Source organism: Manduca sexta, chromosome 28 (genome assembly GCF_014839805.1).
Source record: "Manduca sexta isolate Smith_Timp_Sample1 chromosome 28, JHU_Msex_v1.0, whole genome shotgun sequence".
Taxonomy (NCBI): Eukaryota; Metazoa; Arthropoda; class Insecta; order Lepidoptera; family Sphingidae; genus Manduca; species Manduca sexta.
The window spans coordinates 13,828,812-13,844,324 of NC_051142.1; the positions used below are offsets into that span (position 1 = coordinate 13,828,812).

The 15,513-nt window shown below is 34.4% G+C and overlaps 1 protein-coding gene across 1 annotated transcript; it reads left to right on the forward strand.

The window, feature by feature from the left end:
- The first annotated feature begins 577 nt into the window (after nt 1-577).
- LOC119190917 lies at nt 578-5,485 on the forward strand. The gene is made up of 3 exons (XM_037444241.1): nt 578-688; nt 2,018-2,353; nt 4,108-5,485. Exons 1-3 carry the CDS (start codon nt 649-651, stop codon nt 4,206-4,208), a joined length of 477 nt encoding a protein of 158 aa, XP_037300138.1. The 5' UTR covers nt 578-648; the 3' UTR covers nt 4,209-5,485.
- Nucleotides 5,486-15,513: the final 10,028 nt, after the last annotated feature.

The following is a 15,513-nucleotide window of genomic DNA, read 5'->3' on the forward strand; positions in this document are numbered from 1 at the left end:
TGCATCTGATGGTAAGTGGAGTGGGATCCAATAGAATATCGACTGACGAGAAATGATTACCCCTCGGCATTCGACACAGTTATACTGGTCTGTTATACACACAAGCTGATCCCGGAACGCGCTTTTATGGGCCACTATGGCGGAAAAACTAATTAATCTTAATTCCCAACAAAATTGATCAAATAGAAGGATAGGGAGGAGTTGGAAATATATTTTTCCATTTCCCTCCACAGCAAAGCGGTAGAAAAAATTATGAATTACAATGAATGAATGGAAAGTAGAGAGTCGTCGCACTCCTCAATGATCGCTAGCACCAAGCCACCTTTTTTTTCTTTTATTCTTTCTGAATTACTAAACTCATTGACTCGATCCTTTACTCTCCGGAACAAACAACTATAGAAGGTTTTTCTGGTAATTACTATTTGGTCAAATCTAAAATCCAGAATCCTCCCAGCGCCGCACGCTGTTTGAATACCTACATTGTTTGCAACGTATTTACAAATTCGGTACAAAGACAATGTAATTCAATGTTTGGAAACAGGATACGGTTATACTACTTGCTATCATTGTTTGCAACATGAGAACTCATTCGCACTAACCTTGCGAGACGCCTGGCAGAACACAGTTGCCTTTGCCTTTTTTTGGAATATGAAATTATCGTTGGTATACCTGTTGTTCTGCATTAAACGTAAGTTTTGGCTAATATTTAAAAGTATCTTAATATTCAAATTATACAATTCCGAAAAGGTTACTTTAACAATATCATCATATAGATATCCTACTATTGACCAGCTCGAACCGGCTTCTTTGTTTTCTGTTGAAATGGTGATTTTGTATTTCCCGCGTTTGTTTATGAAAAATGTTATTAGGAATGATGGTGTTGGCTGTGGTAAATATCTATGTTCAATGGTTAAAAATTCACAAAATGGATGACTAGTCATTTTGTGTAAGCAGTAAAATTTATAATAGAAACACAAAGGTGAATCAACCAGAGAGCTTGTTTTATTGCCGTCCATATTCTAGCAGTTTCATTTATTCTATGTTCAATATAAAATGCAATTATGAAATGTCTTTAGTTATATAAACGACTTTGTTTAAGTAATAATTAAATATTCTCAAGAGTCATGTATGTGCCTTGACTTATCATAAGCGCAACTATATTTACCTACGTGCTGAATAAAGCCTTTTATTTATTTATTAACTATTGTAGGTATAGTGTGTTTAAATAGGACAAGTGTTAAAAAATTGTTTTCAAGGTTTTCATCCCTCGCCGCTGGTATATATCTATTATTTGGAATATGTAACGTATTATTTTTTACTTTAAGGTAATGAGATGTTATTATTGATGGCTAGGTTTACCAGGCAAAGGACACAAAAATACAAATCCTACCCCAATTTAATAAGTCACAAGAGTTTAGCTTTTGCAAAACTGTTTTAGTTTACGCGGTTTTTTGCTAAATAGTGTTGATTTGTCACCGAGCCTGATAAATTTATTTATTTTCCATAACGGCTTATTCAATCTTAATAATTAATAATTTTGGTATTATTGAGACTATCATGGACACTTCTTCTTTTCACGTATATACCTATCCATCCAAATAAATGATTCTTATTGATTACATATTGTTGATTCAGATGCTTTACATTTACGGTAATAAATTAAATTGTATTGCATTATTAACTTATCAACAACTGTGTTTGTGGCCTTTCATTTACATTTTTGACAATATATTTAATATTAAATGGACTTACTTAAGAATTATTAATTCTATAATCATATGTGGATTATGTAAGTCCTTCGAAAAACAATTGTGTTTAAGGGGTTGCAAATTTTGTGAAAATTTCTACATTTTTATGATCTACTTAAATTTTGTATGATAATGTTTTTATAGTACTAATTGACGAGCAAGCAGTTCACCAGATAGCAACCACGCGTCCCGTCTTTGTTATATCTATAGCATAAATAAGTCAACGACAAGAATGACTTTGAAATACTATCTTAAACAATTCATTTCAGATATCCAAACCCAGTACATTCCCGTAACCAAAAAAAGCAAATCTCCATGCGACGCCTCCAACAAGAGCGCGCTAGTCGAACGTTTCTTCAATATGATCTTCAATGAGTTCCACAACTCACCGCCTATGTGTGTGTGCGTGCAAATGTGTGCGGGCCAGTCTACATACTGCTACCCCAACGGGTGTCTGAGGCGTGATGATAGAAAGCGAGAAGCGGACCAACCAGTCTCGTTGATAGAAAATGCACAATCTTCCATATTCCTTGTGGACCAGAAGAATGAAGTCACCAGAGATTTGTATGGTTCGGGATATTATGACAATACTGCAACTGAGTTAGGTATGTATTTATAATTCGACAACTAGGGTTACATTCATTTGAATTTGAATCATTTGAACCACCTAACCGATATTTCGCAACAGTCTTCTTTTCCATAGTCTCCATTTGCAATTCTTTAGTATATGATGGCAAAGAAAACTTTGTAATATATTTATACATACCTACATCGACTAGGGTAACATTGAGCAGTCGCTGGCTTTATGTGAGCGTGACAGTAACAAATCCACCTAAAACTGTCTATTCATTGTCATCCAGTGACATAAGTCGTACTATACAATATTAATATTAAGTATTTAGTATACCAGCTAGACTAGACTGAGCTAGACTACCTCGGTGGTGTAGTTGTACTGCATGCAAGTTTGAATCTCGGATCGGGCAAAGTGATATTTGGGTTTTTCTGCCCCGTATCGCCCCGGAGTCTGGAATTTGTGCTCGATATGGCGATAGACTCGGTCCCTATCACATCAAGTGCCAGAACACACTTAGCGAAAAGTTGATGCCCTAGTTGCATCTCTGCATACCCCTTCAGGGATAAATGTGTGATGTGTGTTTGTTTTTGTTTAGACCAGCTATAGTGTCCTTGAAACTAGATTATGCGTGTTACTAGGCGGCACGCACGATGATGATGATTCTTAAAGGCACGTGACGACTCTATATTTATAAAACGTAATTATCACATATCATAAGCAATGATAATGGATGGATTTCATTATTTGCGGAGGAATTCTGGTTTTATGATGTTTCCGTTCTTGTAAATCTCCTTGTCAATCAAATTGTTTATCCGTTTTTAATACACAATCCAAATCTTAATCCTTGATCCGGTTCCTTGAATAAACTAAAAAAAGTGATTTATTTGTACGCATGTCAAAATAATTGTTTTGAGTGGCCAATTTTGGCGATGGATCGAAAAAAACGATGAGAGTTGTTTATGGAAAATGGGGGTTAGAGAAACAGCCTAGTAGTGGAGGTGTATTAGTTATCACGCGTTACAAAAAAACAAACCCACAAAGTGTATTTATAAAAGTAGTAGTATGACGCTATATGGTTTCACCAGACTGCTTGAAAGAGACATGGTGGTTGCGATAAAACATTTATCTTATACGGCTACTGCAAAGAGAACCCACTACATTTGGAGATACTGGCAGTGTGGTACAGACAGAAGTTGACTGATACAAGATGATTAACCCTCGACAGTCAACACAATTTTGCCATGTTGGAACCGAATATACACAGGCTGGTCTCGGAACGCGCCACATTTACGTGGCCCACTATGGCGGGTTTTAACAACTTGTATGCGTTGATTTTACAAGAGTATCGAGCTAGATAAGATTAATTAGGAAAACGTACATTTTACAAGCAAAATAGTTTAAGGAAAAATAAGTTTTTTTTTCCGCAAAATGAAGCATTTAAAACCCGCACTGGAACCAATGACTTTTACTTCAAAGAATTAAAATAACTTTGTGGAACAAAGTAAATTCTTGTCGCTGTATTTTTTATTTACATTGTATTCGTAGAGAATAGTTCCCGTAATTAGTTAGCAAATCGAGGGTTTAGTTTGTTCTGAAACTAATTAGTTTTGTTTATTCATTTTATATTAAACTGGGAATTAAAAATGCACCATTTAAATTGTAAACCAGTCAGATTTTTTTACGTGGGTATTATTTCATTGTAGTTTGCTTAAGTTATGCAGATTTGTGGCTGCGCGTAATTTCCTTTACAATATGAATTTATAGTGAAACATATTTTTTTCATAGGCACGAAAATCGAAGCTGTAGCTGAGAAACAGGTAAATATACGTCCTGATCCTTTTAAAGATAAATATAAATCGTTGTTCAAATACAAAAAAAATGCCTAAAAGTTGAACTGAGATATAATTTACGAGAACAAGTCAAGAACACCAAATCGGATGTTTTGAAAAGTGGAAGCGTCGACGTCTCGAAAACAAGATGGCCTCAAACCAAACATAATAAGTTAAATGGATATACAATGTTACACGATATAAGAGAAATTCACCCTTCTTCAGCAAAACAGAAGAAATTCTTCATATCTTCTTTACCAGAGAAAGATTTAGTAACATACCCTATAAGATACTTCAAAAGAGATTTAACTAAAATCGATGAAAAACTTAATGTAACTGCAAATTTGAATAAAGAAATTTTTACAAATTCTACATTCTCACTCGAAACTTTGATAGACAATATGATTGAAAATTTTCTAACAAACAATACAATAGCGAAATTAGACGAGTCCAACAAAACTACATCAATTGAAATGTCAACAGAATATTTTAACGAAACAAATATTGTTCTTATAAATTCTACAAATGAAAATTTTGAGAACAGTAAATACACAGAAGCCATAAATTACACCAAGGTTTTTAATGAATTGATTGCGAAACTTTCTAAGAAAATTGAAAGACGTAACAACACAAGTATAGAGATCATGCAAAAGTTTACTAATAATGTTATAATAAAAGACGAAATATCAAACGAAATCGATGAAAAAGAAGTCATCAAAGTCGAAACTACTACGTTTGAACCTACAACTAAAGCAAAAATAACTGTAGCGACAACTACACCTTTAAATAGCTTAACAGACGCTCTAAATACAACAGAACAAACTCAATTGTCAAACACCATTCCAAACGATTATAATGAGCTAAAAACAATGAAAAAAGGTAGACAAAGATTTGCAAGGAAGTTGCTAAGCAAGAAAACTAATTAGAGCATTAAAAGCCGAGGCACGGAGCGCTGTTATAGGCTGAGTTAGCGGAATGTGAAATGAGAACCGTCAGTTTATTCTTACTGTAATAATTATTGTCGTTTACGAATAAAATGTCTTATTACTTGGTTAAGGATTATGTTGAGTTTCTCTTGAAATGTTTTTTATTCTGATTTTATGATGTGAGGTAAAAGAAAGTGATTCATTCGCAGCATTGTATTTTTTTTCAAAGAAAAAAGTGAACTGACAATACCAAACGTTTTGTCGGTTCTTTTCTATGATATTTCGTTCCAGTGAAATTTCAGAACCTTCTTTGTAAAATTATTGACATAGACAAAATAGTCCGTACCATCATTAGTACAGGCTGTGACCGCTACAAAAATATGATGTAATTTAGTTTCTAAATGAAAGCCAACAAATAAAATTCTTCTAGTAGTTGATTGTTTTATTGTCAACCTAATTATAGATTTCCTATTTATCTTTATTTCATATAAAAATCTTAAACCTGCGACTAAGGTTTGAAACCACTGTTTACAAACAATTGGTACTTGTTTCGAAAATTCACATAAAATAACTGACCTTCAATATTCTTTCCCAAATATCTCTTACTACAACGTTAAGAATAATAAAAAACAATATAAAATTAATTCAACCACCAGCCGTGGAGTTAAAATAAATGCGAAATATACGCTGGTTGTCTGTTTTGTAGAATGGGTATGGAGGGTGGCCGGGCGGCCATCTGGGCCCATTTTTGTGAAATGTGTCGATGTGCTATGGCACTGGCTCTAAAACTTTTTGTTGAAGCGCCGGTAAGGATGAGTTATTGTGACAAGTTATTTGTTTAGTCTGTGGTCGACATCTACGCTGAATAAAACTTGAGCGAAATGCATTCTACTTCAAAATATTATACTGCAGCTCTTGTTTTCATATCAGTAGCACGTTTTCGTATGTCATTAAGTGCCTTCTACAATGCAGTGCATTAATTATACACAGACAATCATTTCGGCAGTCCGTTCCACTCTTAACTAGGCTATCGCCGCTTCGAACCCAGGTACTTGGTTTTGTTTATTAAATAATGGATTAAGATACAATTACCTTATAAGACAGCATAGCAATTGCGACTAACGACACTTTCACGCTGCTTTAAATTTTGACAGAATTTGAAATACTGGATATTCACCATTCACCATAAAGTTCAGTATCGCTATCGTGTCATGTCATGTCATGTCAGCCGGGATAAATTTAAAATACTTACTTACTTATTTACTTTTAATCAATACTTATTATAAAACAAAGTATCCTTTTGTGTCTGTCTGTATGTTATCCATTTTCTCAAAATCTACTGAACGAATATTTATGAAGATAGTTTAAGACCCTGGGAAGGTTATAGGCTACTTTCTATCCCGAGAAAATATATAGCGGGTATTTTATACCGGAAAACTCCTTCACCCGGGCAAAGTCGCTAGCAAAAGCTAGTTATTACTATAATTAATCTTTAGTGTCTAAACTTGCCACAAATACAACTACTTTCTCTACTTAAGGTTTATGTTTTATTGATATAAAAGTACCGTATTTAGACAATAACTACTCAGCGGTGGTAATTTTGCTGTATTCTCCGTTAATGATTGGCAATTCCAGCCAATATTAAAGTTTGAGAGCCGTAGTCGAGGATACCGTTGGCTATTATTGCGTATAAAAAAGTAGGATATTAAGCGATTTGGGTCTAGCGTTACGTAGAATATTTTCTATATAGTTAATTTTTATGGTAAGCTCATCTGGATTAGCTTCTAATTGTTTTTTTGTTACGTTTCGTAGGCATGTGTTCTGTGTGGATGGAATTTGTACACAGGATGATTTTTACATTGCATTTCTAGGTGAAACTACATACTTGTCTTCTTGAAAGTAATATTTTACAATTATTTACTACGATTAAAGTAATGATGATGTAGATTTAAAATAAAAAAGTGTAAAGTTTCGGAACGAAATTAATATCAATAAAAGTAATTTTAAGTTTACACTCCCTAATGCCACCACTACTTATCCAAGAGAGTTCATTACAGACGTGACATCAAAGTTAGTCAGAAATACACTAACACACGCCACATTTGCACTAAACTAAAAAGGTTAAAAAAATCAGGAAACTAAAACCTTTTTTAAATAGTCTTTGTGATTTATTTATTTGATTAGCATTAATTAACGCAATGTCAAAAGAAGCCTCTATAGCTATGGGACTTTTGGTTTTTTACAATTAAACACCGAGTAGTGAGGTAAAAAGAAGAAGAGGTAAGTTCACTGTGATTAAACATTAGCAACATCCATCATAAGTTTTATTTTATTGTACTGCATTGTTACTCTCGTCATAAAAATAAAAAAGAAACATCATGAAATTATAACATTAGGTAGCAGGCCGATATAATGACTGAATTATAAAAAACTGTATAAATAATTAAAAAAATAAAACAACTTGTATGAAATATGTTGAAAAAATGCAAAATTCAAAAACCATACAAGCAACATCCTAATTCAAATGAGAGAAGAAAAAACCAATTTGTAGAGGAAACAAAGCAGGCCATTCCGCGGAGCCTTTTCTATTAAGTCGTAAGAGAAAAAGTTTTTCCATTTGAGCCATTAAGCGCTCTTGCGGGAGACCATTTGGTTCGGGAGCTCTTTTCTAATAACGGTCTTTGAGATTGCCCGGTACTTATCTCTGAATTCGCACATTAATCTGTAAACTGTACACCTTTATGGAGGGTGGGGGGGAAAAATAAAAGGAAATCCAAGAAACAATCCAAAGTAAAGTTTACTACAATAAAAGTTCTCGTAAAATGACTCCATGATTTGATACAACTTTAATAAAAGTAGTAACTAGAAAGAATTAAAGTGGAATTACTATTTATAAAGTAAATAGTAGGTAGGTGAAGGTGGGTCTTCTGGTAAATGAACACTGCACCTTGACAGTCACGGTTCTAGCTATGTGTATGTTCTCACAATAGGGGACCGGCCTATGCTTGTTTTAGTACATTATTCTATATGTAATGGTTAATAATACGAAAAAGAAGCACTCCTGCGGAAACTACATAAAAATTGGTTAAGAAATGAGCGAGTAATTCATATTTAAAATATTGTAATGTGCAGAAGTGGGCGCGATGTGGGGATATCGCTTCATCTCTTTCTTTCGCACGCGTCGTAATTCCCGATGACATCACCTGTGGGTATTTCGTCTCTTTTCTGTTTCGTGTTAATTACCCCTTCCACCGAAATTCAAACACTTATAACTTTTTGATTTTTACCGGATTTTAATAATTTCTTCTGTGTTATCTATACTATTATATAAAGCTGAAGAGTTTGTTTGTTTGTTTGTTTGTTTGAACGCGCTAATCTCAGGAACTACCGGTCCAAACCGAAAAATTCTTTTTACGTTGGATAGCCCTTTGTTCGTGGAGTGCTATAGGCTATATATCATCACGCTATACCCAATAGGAGCGGGGCAGTAATGGCTAATCTCAGGAACTACCGGTCCAAACTGAAAAATTCTTTTTGCGTTGGATAGCCCTTTGTTCGTGGAGTGCTATAGGCTCTATATCATCACGCTATACCCAATAGGAGCGGGGCAGTAATGGCTAATCTCAGGAACTACCGGTCCAAACTGAAAAATTATTTTTGCGTTGGATAGCCCTTTGTTCGTGGAGACTATAGGCTATATATCATCAAGCTATATTCAATAGGAGCGGAGCAGTAATGGCTAGTCTCAGGAACTACCGATTCGAACTGAAAAAATATTTTTGTGTTGAATAGTCCTTTGTTTGTGGAGTGCTCAAAGTTATATATCATCACGCTATGACCAATAGGAGCGGAGCAGTAATGGCTAATCTCAGGAACTACCGGTTTCAACTGAAAAATTCGTTTTGTGTTGGATAGCCCTTTGTTTGTGGACCGCTATAAGCTATATATCATCACGCTATGACCAATAGGAGCAGAGCAGTAATGGCTAATCTCAGGAACTACCGGTTTGAACTGAAAAAATCTTTTTGTGTTGGATAGCCCTTTGTTCCTGGAGTGCTATAGGCTATATATCATCATGCTATGACCAATAGGAGCGGAGCAGTAATAAAACATGTTGCAAAACGGGGAAAATTATGAGTTTTTTTATAACGGAAAACTTTAGCCTGAAAAACTTTACAACGCGGGCGGAGCCGCGAGCAAAAGCTAGTAATTTATATTTTGTAAATATTTGATAATAGTAAAGAACAAAAATGAGTCCGGTACCCTATTGGGTAGATCCGGAAATTTAAGCGTGGACTTTGGAAACTTCGCAATTATTTTATCGAAGAAATCCTTGCTTTATATATTGATTACAAACTCACAAGGATTCGATAATAAACAAGTTGTGAATTAATAATTCAACTGTCGAGTATTGTATTTCTATATTAGTTATTAGTTTAAGATACTCTATGCGATATATATACATATTTATAATATCACTTTATATATTACTAGATGTTCTCGTGACTTGGCCATATGAAAAGTCTTCCTTGCTACAAAAGTCCATAAAACATTACTGGCGGTATTTATTTAAAAAATGCTTTTATACCCCATGGGAGCAGGGTATTCGGATAAAAAATTGCTTAAGTGTTAATTCAGGATAAAGTCTACCCGTGTGACAAATTTCATGAAAATCCGTTTAGTTTTTTTTACGTTTACTTCTAACAAACATACAAACTTTTACATTTATACTTCTTTCTCTACTTCTAATTACAACAAAAACGATAACAGATTACTACACACTGATACAGAGTAGCTCCACGGAACTTTCCACTTTGGAATCGCGATATTTTGAAACAAATGACCACAGCCATTTTATCTTGCGAAAAGAAATCCTAACAATTGTAAATCATGTTGGCGGCTTAAAAAGAGTTATCAAGATGGTGGAATTGGGAAAAAACTTCGGCCCGGCGACGTTTCGTTGACGGCTTTGAGTGTACTTGAGTAAGTTTTGTTTTCCAGATTGAAAAATGGATATTTTAATGGGTTTTGAAATCATTAAAATGAACGAGAAAAAATAATATATATAGTCAGCGCATTTTGAGGGATAAAGATAATTTCGCATATTACAATATTGTAGTTTCGTAGTTTATTCATAAAGTATTCTATTTGCATATGCCACAACTGACAATTTTGTATAATTCTGATTCATTATTGTATTTTACTGTCTCTGCTTTACCATACTATGAAATAGAAATTGTTAAATAGTTCTCTTACTGTTTATAATCTTTCATGGCTTTTACTTTCCAGGCGATTAAGTAGCTGCTTATTTAGGATACAAGGAAATTTTCATTTTGACTGTCTCGGTGGCGTAATTGTTTTGCGTGCGCCGTGCGACCACTCCTTTTTGTCCCTGGGTTCTAATCCTGGGTCGGGTAGTGATATTTGGGTTTTCTGCTTACTATAACCTGGAATTTGTTTCTGATATGGCGTAAGGCTCACTTTCTATCACTTATAGCATGGGACAAACTTGACAAAAGTGGTTGTTCCGGTTGCACCTCTCCTACCCCTTTGGGGATATAGGCGACATAAAGGGATGTCAGCTTTTGTATTTTTTTAAATTTTCAATTCTTAAATATACAGCACCTATGGGACATGATCGTTAATTTTTAAATCAAAGGAAACCCATGTTTACAGCCTCTAAGCTAATAAAAATCACGGGCGAATTGTTTTTTACCGATGCGAGGTCTCCGAAGGTAAACGAGACATTAATTGTAATTGCTGTATAGGGATTTGGGATACGATGCGGGCAAATAAAAAAAATATGTATAATACGTAGTATGTATACACGCTTTCAAGGTACGTACAAAACAACTATATTTCATAAGATAACAATTTATCAATTGGACACAATTTCCTACTCCGGCAACTAGCACATTTTTTCGGAATCAACAGAAAGAAGAAGAAAGAAAAGATAAAAAATAAAACCACAAAATCCTACACAACATAAACAATTATTGCACCAACAACAATTACACAATAAAAGGTAATGCAATTAGTTTTTAATAAACGATCCCAATCTTAATCTCCGATATTCAAGAAACTAATCAAAATACGTCATTTCTAAGTTTAAAAAAACATTTTACTGATTGGTCCATTTTCGCTTTTATGCCGAAAAAGCGGTTAGTTCGTTTATTGAAAACACCGGTATGAGACATGAAACTTCAATCCCGTATAAAGGTTGGTATATCGGTGTAATTGCTATCACCCTGAGATAGATGCAGTTTTGAAGCTGTGTTACTTTTTTTAATCTATATTTAATTCGGAGTTTATCTATGAGGACATGCCAATCCCATTAGACATAAGCACAATACATGAAAATATATTATCTACATGCAATATAATGCACCTGATGGTTACACGGGTAAATACTAAAACTAATCAACATCAGTTGCCAGGAGGTAATTAATATCTTTTTGCCACATCTGTATGTGGCTTTGCTTCAAAAAAAAAGTTCCAACAATTTCGACGTCTAAGTAATTTATTTATTTTAAATGTTCTAATTAATAAATGTCTTTCATGTTTATTTTTCACACAATCCATCAACAAATATTTAACATCTTCACTGTTTTACTTACTTATATCATTTCTCTTTGACTTGTTATATCAAAATATTTATATATTCTTGAGTATAAAATTATGAAGAATTTATTGTACACACTCATAAATAATATTAATATCTAACCGTGTGTGAAACGTTTCAATTTACGCAGACATCTGTATCAGGATTCAAGATTTTGACATTACTTTTTTACACACGTTAAGGGAAATTTGCCTGTCACTGCAGTCCCAATTCCCACATTCGTCTCCTGTTTTTGCTGAAATCTGTTTCGTGCGTCCCACGGGATCGCCCTCCACGTCGCTTGCAATGAATTTTCATCCTCAAACATGACAAAAAATCTGTAATGTAGTATTCATTCTTTTGAAAAATTTATGTGCGAAAAATGTTGGCTGTCTGTTTTTGAACTTAAGCTGAATAGTTTTATTTCCTTGGATACTGTTTATCGTTTGACAGTTCATATTTTGAAATTGGAACTTCGGGTATACTGTTATATTTGTATAATATTTTATGTTGATTGAGCGATTGATTAGAGATTAGCAGCAAAATTTTATTTGATTTATTTGGTTTTGGGATATTTATTATTTATTTAGATTGATGATTGTACACTTATTGAGCTTCACCTTCGGTGGAATTAAATGCAACATTGGATCTTCGTAGAAGATGGTTGGACGCTTGCACAAGCCTGAATACATTGAATTAAATCATTACCCAAAACTCCGGCTACCAGATTTCAAATCATTGTGAGCTTATTCTGCGTAAATCGAACCGTCAATAACTAAAATAATTTAGGTAAATAGTGTAAACTTTGACTTTTCGGACCACCAACACTTCAGTTCCCCCATGGTAATGAAGGTTATAAAGTCTTCAAAACGACGGGAGAAAAAATAATATAAAAAATCGCGTTAAAATATGTATTATCAGTATATGATATAAATAAGCGTTATCAGTAAAGTAATTGCAATAATTTAAGATAGTTTAAAATTTTATAAATACTCAATTATTTTCATAAAATTTAAAACCCAGCCATTAAAATATACCCAAGATAAATCTATTAAATCTTATCCAACATTTTCATCTGAAATATTGGGTAAGCTTTATACCTAAAAATCTTAGGCGTTACTACAGTATTAGATTTGGGAAAGGTACGGTCGGTTGGGTAAAATTTATTGAATTATTATTTATTTATTCTCAGGTAGGTCTTGGGATGTCTGTGGGTTTAAATCGTCTTTCTGCGTATTTATCAAGGTTTAGCATAAGACGGGCTTTATTTTTTGGTGGGAAAACAAGCAGGTGGGTCAAAACAAATGTTTAATATAATTTATTTTATCATATTGTGAAAATAAAACCAAGTGGTGTTCTTCATCATCATCAGCATATATCTTTGTCCACTGCTGGACATAGGCCTCCTCCAATATGCGCCATTTTACCCTGTCTTCGGCCTGTCGCATCCAGTTCTTAACAGCGACCATTCGCAGGTCGTCACTCCACCTAGCTGGAGGGCGTCCTACACTACGTTTGCCGAGTGGTGTTCGTATATTTTGTAAATTTGCTTCTTTACGCGATATAATTAATTTATCTTAAACTAGCTTTGCTTGTGAGCAAGAGCTGCACTGTGCATCTGTGGAAGCACTCGTGTAAAAGGTCCCGCTATATATTTTGCCTGAATAAAAGAAATGTAATTCTCTTCCCAGAGTCTCAAACTATCTCCCCAAAATACATCAAAATCTGTTGGTAGTTTTGAGTTTATCGTGATCAGACAGCCGCGACAGGGGAAGACTGTTTTATAACATGTAAAATAAAAATTACATTTTTGTATTAATTGTTAGGATACTAAAGCTACTTTGATTAAAATAAAAGAAATATCATCGACTACATAAACACTTTCACAAATATTTTACCAACCAACCACACAGTAAGACTGTCAACGCTTAGTGTATTTATAGCATACAGTGGTCACTGGTCACAATACTCCACAAAATATTTTTATGCTAACATAATATACCCAATATACAGTATATTCCTTCCATTAGTCATCATATTGGTAGGTAAATATAGATGAAATCTTACAACATAAAAACCCGACTCGTCGACAGTAAATCTCAAGTGAGAGGTATAATTTGAACGTCAACGTAAGCCTTTGTTCACTCACCGTCTAATTGTACACTTTACAACATATAGTTGGGTGTGACATGAGTGAAACGCAAATTACAGCAGAATTTGATACTGACACCAACTTAACGTTGCGCAGGAGGCAATAGGGCTGTTAGAATCAGTCTAGCCTAGTCTGAACGATATTGGGTCGAGGTTGCCTTCCTGAAATTTGGGGATGTCCTTTGAAAAGGAAAAAGGTAATTTGTGGGTGATATAGAAAAATAAAGTTAAATCTGATCAATTTGAAGATTCCCATTCATTTTTGAATTTGATGTCGGAAAAAATACTTAAATGTGTTACTAACAGCTCCGCCCGCTTGAAAGGTTTTTCTGGAATAAAATATGGTATATTTAGGTTAAATCTCTAGCAATATCTCACATCGTATTTAAATGACGGTAATGTCTTAAAAATGGCAGCCGACGGCAATTACATTTAGCCTCCATGTTATTCAGCATTTTTAATACTACAAGGCTAAACACCTTTATAATAGGTTAATGTGGAGGCAGGAACGTCTCACGCATAGCATACGCTCCACGACGAGACTATTGTCAATTCCACGCCACAGGACAACTGCATTTAGGGGATCCTTCAAATATGCCGCCACTCGCTGTTGGAACAATATTCCACCGCCGTGTCGATCTAAAAACAGTAAATTTAGTTTTAAGTATAATTATAAACAATACTTGTTACACATTCAGAAGCAACAACATATTACACATTAAATAAAATATAGATGTGTTTACTTGCCTTCGAGTTTTTGATCACATGGTGTGATGGAATGTTTGGTCATTCACGTAGTTGCGACAGGTCACCAATATGCATCCCCATTGCCTGTATTCTCTCACCATATTACACTCATTACTATTTGCACTTGTCTTTTGGTGTTTGTGTATTTATTAATTATTATTATTATTATTTTATTTTATTACAACCTTCTCGTATGTACCATTAAGCACTTAATAATATTTGTTATTAGCGCGGCATGCAGTTCGCACGCTTATGGTGGCGAGAGTGATGGCATGCGTTTTGTCTCGTCCCCTTCTGTCGCTCACGGAGTCAGATGCGAGCGACCTAAGATGTTTTTATTACATAGATACGTTGTCCGAGCTCAATACTGGCAAGACGAAAGTAAGGTAATTGCCCGACTCGACGGCCAATGAGCGTACGGCACTAACGTTGTTATGTAACTGTCGATGTATATATTATTTTTCTAACGAATGTATGCTGCATATTTTTATTCCTTCTTCGAGCCAATTTATAATTATATGTACAGGTACGTGACTATAGCAAATAGTGCGCCGTTTTTATGTGCCATTTTGTTAGTGTATATGACGCGTCTGTTTTTAAACGTCATTGCGAGCAACATTTTTATAATGCGTGGGTAATTATGCAACATGCTGGATGAGCATTCATGATTTGTTCTGAATTGTTCATTTCACTTGTATTTGTTGTTTATGTTATGTTTGTATACGTATTTATATTTTATCTTCACTTGCGTAATACACCTACTTAGTGTCCGTATGTCACCCGGGGTACCTCATTGAAAATCAGCGCTGCAGTATTAGACTGGTACTGCAGCAAGATGAATGAGGGTTCCATTGTTGTTGGCACAATAGGTATAATACATTTCTTTTTAATTTTTATGTGTTTATTCTTTATTTGTTTACTATTTGCACGTTATACC

What these genes read in the sequence shown, in the direction of transcription:
- LOC119190917 (XM_037444241.1), top strand. Translation starts at nt 649, where the DNA reads ATGAAATTATCGTTGGTATACCTGTTGTTCTGCATTAAAC. An exon ending in CCTGTTGTTCTGCATTAAAC is followed by an intron (nt 689 to 2,017) that starts GTAAGTTTTGGC and finishes AATTCATTTCAG; the next exon opens with ATATCCAAACCCAGTACATT. An exon ending in CAATACTGCAACTGAGTTAG is followed by an intron (nt 2,354 to 4,107) that starts GTATGTATTTAT and finishes TTTTTTTCATAG; the next exon opens with GCACGAAAATCGAAGCTGTA.